General features: G+C 47.3%; 1 protein-coding gene across 5 annotated transcripts in view; it reads left to right on the top strand.

Annotated features, from left to right (window-relative positions):
* The first annotated feature begins 8,556 nt into the window (after positions 1-8,556).
* Positions 8,557-10,947, top strand: part of G2E3 (G2/M-phase specific E3 ubiquitin protein ligase) — a 52,437-nt gene continuing 50,046 nt past the window's right edge. For 2 of the 5 annotated variants that reach the window (XM_044272503.1, XM_044272498.1), the window contains exons 1-2: positions 8,617-8,653; positions 9,209-9,327. In XM_044272503.1, coding sequence (XP_044128438.1) covers positions 9,310-9,327 — 18 coding nt within the window. In that variant the 5' untranslated portion in view covers positions 8,617-8,653; positions 9,209-9,309. Of the gene's footprint in view, positions 8,748-9,208; positions 9,328-9,593; positions 9,682-10,947 lie in introns of those variants that run through there. The other 3 variants (XM_044272499.1, XM_044272500.1, XM_044272502.1) reach the window with 3 other exon arrangements.

Below are 10,947 nucleotides of genomic sequence, written 5' to 3'. Positions count from 1 at the left end.
TCTACTAAGAATATCAAATTAAAGGTTCCGTCCTGGAAGTTGAGTCCTAAGTTTATTGGGCCTTACAAAATCTTGTCCGTCATCAATCCTGTTGCCTACCGTCTTGATCTTCCTCAGACTTGGAAGATCCATAATGTTTTTCATAAGTCCTTATTAAAACCTTATGTCCAACCCATTGTACCCTCGTCTTTGCCTCCTCCTCCGATTGTGGTTGATGGTAATCTTGAATTTCAGGTCTCTAGGATTGTGGATTCTCGTCTTGTCCACGGTTCTCTCCAGTACCTCGTTAATTGGGAGGGTTATGGTCCTGAGGAGAGGATGTGGGTCCCAGTGACGGACATTAAGGCCACTCATCTCATCAGGGCTTTCCATAGGTTCCATCCTGAGAAGGTGGGCTCTGAGTGTCTGGAGTCCACTCGTAGAAGGAGGGGTACTGTCACCGCCAGACATCTAAGAAGCTCTGACAGACGTTCTTCAGAACCTCCTGCTTGAGGTTCTTTTGTTTTGCTTTCGTTTTGTCATCTCGTTAGCCGCTCTCAGCTGTCATGTAGTTGCACTGATTGCATCCCTTTAAATCCCTTCCCATACTGCATCACTTTGCGGTTTATACAACTTCCTGGAGTGTGTGCATGCTGGATGCTACTACTGAGTCTTCTACAGATAAGTTTGTTCATTAATTTGTGTTTTCCTGTTTGCTGGATCCTAGGTGACCCTGACTCCCTCCGTATTAAGTGTAGGGAGCCGGTGGTCGTGTCCCCTCACTATTATAGGGTGTTCAGGTGTCATACAGTCGAGGAACGAGGGTTTGCAATCATCTACCATTGAGATTTTTGCATAGGCTGAGCAGTAAGGGAGAGAGACAGGGCTTACCCTTTGGTTCCTTAGTTTTGGATCCAGTCAGTCGGATCTTCATTATGTGTCTTCTAGTTTTCTGTACACCTTCCGTGACAAGATTATAGTGACACCACTAGTATGTGTGCAGACACCTACACGTACTGAATTGACGGGTCTGCCCCCTTCAACTTCTGGGTCTCCAAATTGGGCACATGGCCTGAGCTTGCCCTTTACGCCTTGGAGGTGCTGGCCTGCCCTCCCTCCAGTGTATTATCTGAACGTATGTTTAGCATGGCAGGGGGCGTCATCACAGACAAGCACAGCCGCCTGTCCACAGCCAATGTGGAAAAGCTCACGTTCATTAAAATGAACCAGGCATGGATCCCACGGGACTTGTCCATACCTTGTGCAGAATAGACTTGTATACCGGCCTTACCCAGCCATTGTTATACTACAGCGCAATTGCTCATTCTTGTATTTTGGATATTTCACACTCTTTTGGAATATACCCTAATTTTTAAAAATTAAATTAAAACCAAAAACCTGTGTTGGCTATCTTGTCCTCCACCGCTAAGTCAAACTCCTACTCCATATGGAACTCCACCTCATAAATAAAATAAAAAAAACTTTTATTTATACGTATTTTATTTTATTTCATTTCACTACTTTGTCAGTTACATTTTCCGGTGAAAATCACAAATTTTTGGGTGTGAAGTACCACTGCTATACCTAGTAGACAGGTTAAAAAGCAAAAAATTATTTTTCAATTACATTTTCTGGTGAAATTCACCAATTTTTGGGTGTGATGTACCACTGCTATACCTAGTAGACCGTTAAAAAGAAAAAAAATATTTTTCAATTACATTTTCTGGTGAAATTAACCAATTTTTGGGTGTGATGTACCACTGCTATACCGAGTAGACAGGTAAAAAAATTATAATATTTGTCTGTTAAATCTTTTGGTGAAATTCACCAATTTTTGGGTGTAATATACCCCTCCTGTACCTAGTTGACAGCTTAATACATTTCAATAATTTTTCTTTAACATTTTCGGGTGACAATAAACAATTGTTTTCTGTCATAGATCCCTGCTCTACCCAGTAGACAGGTTAAAAAATGTCACTAATTTTTCTGTTACATTCTTGCGTTGACATTATACAATTTTTGTTCCGCATAGGTGACAGGGAATAAAATTTATGAAATTCTTCTTTAATTGGCCCACATTTGGGCTTCTGTAATTTGTACCACATTTCCGCTCGATCCCCAAATTTTTTTAAAAAAATGTTCTCCCTTAAATTTGGTCTCTTTTTCTCACGCTCCCTCTCCGGCCTGGAACCCTGATTCCCCGCCACCCGTGATCACCATGGTAGGCGCAGAAAAGAACATCGAAAGTTGACAGAGCAGATATTAAATTGGATTGTGAACATCACAGGGACGTGCAACATGGTGGGGCAGTAAGTATGCACACGCCTACACGAACGGACTGACAGGGGTCAGCCCCTGCAACTTCTGGGTTTCTAAATTGGGCACATGGCCTGAGCTTGCCCTTCACGCCGTAGAGGTGCTGGCCTGCCCTGCAGCCAGTGTATTGTCTGAACGTGTGTTTAGTATGACTGGAGGGGGGTTATCACAAGTTATATTTCCCAATGTTTTGGGGTGTTCCCTAATTTAAAAAAATAAAAATACATTTAAAACCAAAAAGCAGGGTAGGCTTCCTCCTCCTCCACCGCCGCTTCCACCTACACCGCTAGACCCACCGCCTCCTCAACCTCCTACTTTCTATGGGGCAGACAGCAATAGCTGAGCAAGCGCTTGGCTATTTTCGGCGGCTCCATAAAAATGAATGGAGAGTGGCTGCGCATGCGCAGCCGCTCTCTCGTTCGCTTTCGGGGCTCCGTTCTCGATATAGGTGCGGGTCCCAGCGGTGGGACCTGCACCCATAAGACAATGGGGGAATATCCTAGCGATATGCCCCCATTGTCTGGGATGAGACAACCCCTTTAATTTATGTTTATGTACCCAGCAAATTTGACTACCGATTTGGACGCCTTTTTAAGATCTATCAAGCCCGTTTGGTATACGAAATCGTTTACTGCATGACCACTGTAGCCTCTTTTTGTTTTATGTGCATGCCGCTGCTGTGATTGATTTTATATGATACTCTATAGTAAATTAATAAAGTTTTGTTACTCTGTATTTGTTGGTAATTTTTGTGGGGTATTTGTATTTTAGTTGACTTAATAGGGTTAGGCAAAAATACGTCTTGGTGCGTGAATTGCATGTTTCCTATGTGTGATAGGAACTGCATGTGTCTTGTTTCTGACGGACATAAGCTACTTTCATACTCACGTTTTGTGCGGATCCATCATGGACGATAATACATCCATCTGCATCCGTTCAGAATGGATCTATTTGTATTATCTTTAACATGGCCAAGACAGATCCGTCTTGAACACCAGTGAAAGTCAATGGAGGATGGATCCATTTTCTATTGTGCCAGATTGTGTCAGTGAAAACGGATCCGTCCCCATTGACTTATATTGTGTGTCAGAACGGATTCGTTTGGCTCAGTTTCATCAGACGGACACCAAAACTCTGCCTCCAAATCGGAATGAATACAGAATGGAGGCAAACTGATGCATTCTGAGTGGATCCTTTTCCATTCAGAATGCATTAGGGCAAAACTGATCCATTTTGGACCGCTTGTGAGAGCCCTGAACGCATCTCAGAAACGGAAAGCCAAAGCTTAAAGGGAACCTGTCATCAATTTTCGGACCGTACTGAGGGCAGTATAAAATAGTGACAGATGCTCTGATGTCAGCTCTGTGTCACTCATGAGCTGAAGGTAAGTGGCTGCTGAGAACCCGCATCATAATCATCGCAGCCCAGGCCTTGAAGAGTCAAATCTCCCTGAGAAGAGTCCTGGTTATTCCTAATCTCCGGCTCTCACCCGTCTGCTGATGATTGGCAGTTCTCTTCTAGAGAGAAAGGGAGAAAACTAGGGAGAAGCCTGTCAGCCATCAGCAGGTGGGCAGGAGAGCAGGATCCATGAATAACCAGGACTCTTCTCAGGTGGCCGGGACTCTTTTCCAGGCCCAGTCTGCCATGATTGTGATGTCGGTTCTCGACAACCACTTACTTTTGAAATCTACTCACCTGTCTCTGCTTTGTGCTGCTGTTAGTATGGGCAGCATAAAGGTGATGATAGGTTCCCTTTAAGTGCAGGATAGCCATATAGGTGTAAGGTTACTTTCACACTTGCAGTAGCAGGGTCCGGCAGGATATTCCGGCGGGAGAACAGCCTACCAGATCCGTGCTTACGCTAGGCCACCTTGCCGCCGGAGGTCCACTTCGGCCCTACTCACTATAATGGGGCGGGCCGGAGACATGGCAAACATGCCAAGAGGCGGCCGGACAAAAACTACAGTGGACTTCCAGCAGCACAGTGGGCTAGAGTTAGCCTGGATGCGGCAGGCTGTTCCCCTGCCGGACCCTGTGAAAGTAGCCTAAATTCTGCCACATGTATGTTTGTACATTGTGCTGTGAATGTCTGCCCTCATACTTCATCTTTAATATTTCTGTTATCACTGTAAGTGCTCGTGAACACGATTGTTGGATGCTTTGCAGTCTGTAAGTTGCGGATCCACAAAACATGGATACCGGGTGTGTGCATACCACATTATCCGGAACAGAACAGCCGGCCTCTAATAGAACCGTCCTATCCTTGTCTGTAATGTGGACAATAATAGGACAAGTTCTATCATTTTGCGTAACTGCCAAGCGGACACGGAATGCACATTTGGAGTCATTTCCGTTTTTTGCGGCCCTATTGAAGTGAATGCTTTCACATACAGGCCACACAAATAAAAATGGTACGGATGCGGGCAAAAAATAAATTTGTGTGCAGGAGCCCTAAGGTGGGCCCCCAGAATCAGTTACACTGGTGGGCCCTAGGTACCCCAGTCTGACACTGAGAAAAAGTGTTCCAAAGTTATTATCACCTAAAATGACACGTCAGATTTCCAAAATTTGGCCTGGTCCTTAACCCTTTAGTGACCACACACATTTTTTTTTTATCGCATTCCAAGAGCTATAACTTTTTAGTTTTTTTTTATCAATGTACTTGTATGAGGTCTTATTTTTTGCAGGACAAGTTCTAGTTTTTAATGCACCATTTTGGGTACATGTAATGGTTGATTAAAGCCAGCCGTTTAGCTAAAAACCCCTATGTTTACGTCAGTAAAAAGGCGTATTAGTGGTCACTAAGGGGTTTTAAAGGGGCGGTCCGGGATTGGGGACCTTGGTGTGATAGTACATATTACATACATGCATGTCCTACCTTTGCCACATATTTCTGAAGCCCCGTTTTGATATAGGAAATTATTAGCCGGAAATGACTGTTTTCTCATACTCCGTGACGTACGGGATCCCTTGCAGGCGACCGCAGCCTCTTCTTCCGCTACTCAGGGAGCCCAGTGACGTCCTCGGCAATCGAAGTAATTATGCAGAGTGGACGGAGGGGCAGTAACTAGGCTGGCCGACATTGTGATAAGCCAAGCCCCTCCGGTCCAGTGACATCACCGGGCATGGAGCTTTATCACTATGCTACTTAGCATAGAAAACTCCTCCCATGTGAAATACTAGCTAATGGGGCAGAATATGTATGAGGGGGCGGGTGCAGGGACGAGAAGATAGAAACCAGGAGATGTCGCGCTGCTCTGGGAACCACAGATAAACATCTATGTCAACAATCAGTTGGGGCCGTAGGAGCCATGCAGCAGTGTATAAACTGCCTAAACATCGGGGGAACCTTGACTCGGCTAGTAATAGTGGGTAAATGGTTTAAAAAAAAAAAAAATTTGGATCCCCTTTTAGGTGAAAAATGTCCTGAAGGGGTTAAAATTGTAGTTTGAAAGCAGGGGATGGGCTGCCCACAAACTGCAAGGTAGGCTACTTTCACACTAGCGTTTTCCGGTATTGAGATCCGTCATAAAAAGAAAAAACGCTTCTGTTTTGTCGCCATTCATTGTCGATGGGGACAAAACGTAACTGAACAGAACGGAGTGCTCCAAAATGTATTCCGTTTCCATACCGGAGAGCAAACCGCAGCATGTCGCAGTTTCCTTTCCGGCCTGGGATGCAGAGCAAGATGGATCCGGCATGACCCCCAATGCAAGTCAATGGGGATGGATCAGTTTTCTCTGACACAATAGAAAATGGATCCGTCCCCCATTAACTTTCAGTGGGGACGGATCCGCCTTGGCAATGTTACAGATAATACAACCGGATCCGTTCATACCGGATGCAGATGGCTGTATTATCAGTAACGGAAGCTTTTTTGCTAAACCATGCCGGATCCAACAAAAAGGCTGGTGTGAAACTTTCAGTAGCCCTAAACGGGGAAATAATGATCGTTATAAAGCGGCTGCTTTTCTCCCCAGGGCCCAGCCCCAACATCAACTTATCTTCCGCAATCGCCCCCCCCCCCGACCTTCTCTTCTCCTGACCGTCTGCCGGAATCAGGATCAAACACCAGCCTGCATGTGGCGCTCGTGCCGCTGGCCAATCAGCACAAGGCAACTCTGTTGAGGCAGCTGCTGATTGGCCAGTGGCACAAGGGGGCGGGCGGGAGAATCGTCTCGAACTTCGCCGTCGGCCCTTCACCAGAGCTGAGGAGAGAGAGGGAGTCCGGAGGAAGATTCTGAACTCTGAAGCAGTGAGTAGTACTGAGTGAGCACTGAGCAGTGCACCGGTTGTGTCCCTGGCTGGCTGGGGCTGGCCTGAACTTGAGTCTTGAAGTAAGTCACTCGTCTCAGACTCAGTCAAGTGAAGTACCGTTCGTTCGTCCCTGCCGTGTCACTTCCGGCTGCACTCCCTGCAGCAGTGCCTGGCCCGGCCGACTAGTCCAAATTCCAAATATATTATAGCACAATGTGCACAGAGATATTTACCACTACTGACTCATGGAACCCCAGAAATAGTGCCCCGGCCCCCAACCATCATGGCTGATGTCCCATGTGACAGGTCCCAAAAATCTAGCAGATGTCCCGATTAAAGGGAATCTGTCACTAGCAATTTACCCCAACTTTTTTTTTCATGAATCCATGTTTAACAGAGTACCTGTTTTCCATCTGTCTTGTTCTTTTGATTGTGAGTCTTGTCATTTCTTCAAAAAAGCGATTCTTCTGATATGTAAATGAGGCTGTAAGGAGCCCAGAGGGGCGTTATTCTTTCTCCACGGTGCCCAGGAACGCCCCTCTGAAGTGCCGTGCCCGCCTAAGTTTGAAAACTAATAACGCCTCCAAGACAATTTCATCTAAATCGCCTCCCAGAGGTGCGGCTAAGTGCTCAACACCCCCCCTCCTCAGCGCCGCGCTCTGCAGCAAACACCCTGATCCTCTCGCCGGCATCCCAAATCCCGCGCAGGCGCAGTGCCGTCAGTCTTCTTATCATAGCGCAGGCAATCGCCGTCACTGCGCCTGCGCGGGATTTGGGATGCCGGCGAGAGGATCAGGGTGTTTGCTGCAGAGCGCGGCGCTGGGGGGGGGGGGGGGGGTGTTGAGCACTTAGCCTCGCCTCTGGGAGGCGATTTAGATGAACTGGGAGGCGTTATTAGTTTTCAAATTTAACCGGGCACGGCACTTCAGAGGGGCGTTCCTGGGCACCGTGGAGAAAGAATAACGCCCCTCTGGGCTCCTTACAGCCTCATTTACATATCAGAAGAATCGCTTTTTTGAAGAAATGACAAGACTCACAATCAAAAGAAGAACACAGATGGAAAACAGGTACTCTACTCTGTTAAACATGGATTCATGGGGAAAAAAATTGTGGTAAATTGCTAGTGACAGATTCCCTTTAACAGGGCACCCCAAATAAGGAGACCTGCAGGCTGCAGCAGATATCCCATGTGACAGGTCGCCCCCAGGAAACCCCTAACAGTTTCTGTAGGTCACGTATACATTTATTTAATGGGGGTGTGGCATAGGAGGAGCCAGGTTAGGAAGTGGGAGGGGCCATGGTGGTAGTGGGCGGGGTTAAGGGGCCCAATTCAGATTTTTGCTATGGGGCCCAGTGATTTCTATGTACGCCTCTGGCTCAGGGGCCCACCGGGGGATTCACCTGTGCCCAGCCTGATCGCATGGCTAGGAAGGCTTTGGCGTACCCAGACATTACAAAGTCGCCTAGTGCAGTGATGAATGGGGCGCCACTGCAGCAGGCAGGTGGAGAAGCACAGCGGCCGGAGGCAGGTGACAGTCTGAGGAAGGGCAGGTCTCCACACGGACCACTCAGCTGCACAGTCCAGGACGCCGCATTCTCGTGTTACAGCGCCATCTAGTGTCCGTGTGGCCTCAGTGCTGTCTAGTGTCTACGGGCTGCGCTATAAAAACCTAGAATAAAGCCGTACTTGGAACGGACGCATGCGCAGTAGTGCGGCGCTTAAATAAACAAATCACGCCCCTAAGCATTTCCCAAATGGCTGAACAACTTCCTCTAAAGTTCGGCCGGTCATTATGGACAGGGTTGAATTCAGCACTCGGTCACCAAGTAGAAAGCATACAGCCATACTAGAATAACCTTTTCTCACCACAACCCTGCATCCCACTGCCTGTCCTTTACACGTCACCCCCACCATACAATGAGCCGGTCCAGCGAGAGCGAGGCGTGAAACGCAGGCCCCGCCCCCTACACCTGCCCCCGGGAGAGAGGGGTTTCCGGGAGGGAGCCGGATGTTAGGGTTTGAATTTTCGAGGCAGTTTTGAAGGTAGAAGAAAGAGAAAGCGGAGGGGATCGGGCTTGTGGTCCTGGAGAGCGGCGCCCGGTACGTACGACGGCTGGCCGCGCATTCAGCAGGTCACGGCGCTCTGTAGTGTCGTTGGCCGCAGCCAGCCCGTTTATATACGTACAGATGTGACGTAAGCCCTCCATGGCCTCTGCTTTATTATGTATTGGTGATTTTCCTGTTTGTAATGCCTTCCCTGAGGGAGAGGTTCAGTGGAAGTCAACCGCCCGTGGCTCACCAGCTGCCGAGCAACTACAACTCTAGTCATGCTGGGAGTTGTAGTTGCCCAGTAGCGGAGATGCCACATACTGAACCTTCTTCATACTGTGTTTTTGGTCCATGTTTTGCATACTTTGTGGTTTTGGAGAAGTAGGAAAACTTTTCCTGGATGGCCACGAAAACAGCTGTGCCAGCAGATCAAATACTTAAAGGGGCTGTCCACTCAGGACTTAATGGACAGGAGGGGTCCACTCTCAGGATCCCCTTCATTAGCTGCTGTACAGCTAGACTCTTGACCATAGATTTTATTCAGTGCAGGGATCAGGTGTGTAACTACAACTCCCAGCATGGACATTTGTTCTGCTGTTCTTGTAGGTGCTGGCTGATTGGGGCTCCCGTAGCTGCTGCAGTCCCCGAGCAAGGATTCCATAGACCGCTACTGTGCCGAGTGTACTGGAGTCCTAGGGGTCAATGTCATGAGTGCTGTGCGGATGGTGAGAGTTATAACTAACTGTAAGGTTTAAAAAAGAAAAGCCTGTTATCCTGCAAGTAAATCCAGAAGAAGGCAAAAACCCCTGTGAGGCAGAAGCCGATTTCCCCACTTAGGGTACTTTCACACTTGCAGCAGAGCGTTCCGTCTGCATGCAAACGGACAGCATTTGTAGACGGATCCGGACTTATATTTCTTTTTGACGAAGTTATGCAGACGGATCCATACTGAACGGATACCAGCGTTTATAGGTGCGGATCCGGCTGCGCAGATACCAGACAGATCCGCACCTAACGCAGGTGTGAGAGCAGCCTAACTCCGGATCTCCCGAGTGTTGCCACTGTGCGGAGCAGTAGAGGTACATTGTTTAATTTATCTTCTTGTCCAATCTGATTTTTAATGAAGTTGGCAGTGTGCTTTGGACGTCTGGTTGGAAAATCACACTGCTGCTCCATTCATTTCTATGGGAACGTCGGAGATTGCCGAATACCGCGCTTCTCCGGCATCTCTGTAGAATGGAAGCGGCAGTGTTATTTTCTGACCAGCCATTCCGTCCATTTCATGGGGCTCTATGGGGTACCCAGCTTTTTGCTAAGGGGATCTGTCATTTGTTTATGTTGCCCTTAGTTAGGACACCATAAAACTGCTGACAGATTCCCTATAATGAGTTCATCCGCACAACCTTCTCTGGCAGAGAATTCCATGGTCTCTATGTTCTTCTAAAAACATTCTACCCTTCTAGACCAATGCTTCTCAACCTTTTTGCTCCAAGTACCCTTAAGTGTCAAGAAGGGGGCAAACAGTGTAATATGGTGTCCCCCAAAAATATCTGTCAAGCTGATGTTCTTCCATGTGCTCTAAAGTCCCACCAGTAGTAGCAATTCTCTCCCAGAATGTGACACAGTAGTGGTGAAGGCCCCCATAATGCACCATAGTACCCCCTATATTGCCCACAGTAATAGTCTCCACCAAATTGGCAAAGGGGGGAAACAAATCAAACACACAGCTGTTTTGCAGTCTGCAAACCGCAGATCCGCAAAATAAGGAATGTGTCTGCATTTATTTGCAGACCCATTGACTTGATATTATCTTTTTGCAGGGCGGGCATACGGATGCATTTATGCTGATTTTATCTGCCGATTTCGCATGTGCTACTTGCAGATTTTGATGCCCCAGATTTTACCCTTTCCATTGCAAAGGAAGAAAACTGCTAAAACAGTTGACATGCTGCAGATTTCAAAATCCTCAATGAGCGGGATCGAAGATAACTTAACCCTCAGATGCTGCAGTCAGTAGCTTCCTCTGTTCCCCAATCGGACTCACTGCGGCAAAATTATGGGAATCCATTCAGTTGCTATTGCAGCCTGTGGAGGGGCTTAGGCTACTTTCACATCTGCGGCGTTGCGATTTGGCTGCTAGTCCGGCCACTTCTAGGCATTTTATTGGGGCCGGAGGGCAGTGCCAGATCCACAGAGTTCCAGCAGGCTGTTCTCTGCCAGAATAGCTGCCACAGATGTGAAGCTAGCCTTAACCAAAAGCCAGTAAAAATACCATGAACTACAATAGTAGTCAATTACATTAAACAAAAAAGTAAATTGTTAAAATAAAAAGTTTAACCCCTTCC

Source organism: Bufo gargarizans, chromosome 11, assembly GCF_014858855.1.
Source record: "Bufo gargarizans isolate SCDJY-AF-19 chromosome 11, ASM1485885v1, whole genome shotgun sequence".
Taxonomy (NCBI): domain Eukaryota; kingdom Metazoa; phylum Chordata; class Amphibia; order Anura; family Bufonidae; genus Bufo; species Bufo gargarizans.
The sequence above is the reverse complement of the archived record's forward strand: the minus strand, read 5'-3'. Positions and strand labels throughout refer to the sequence as shown.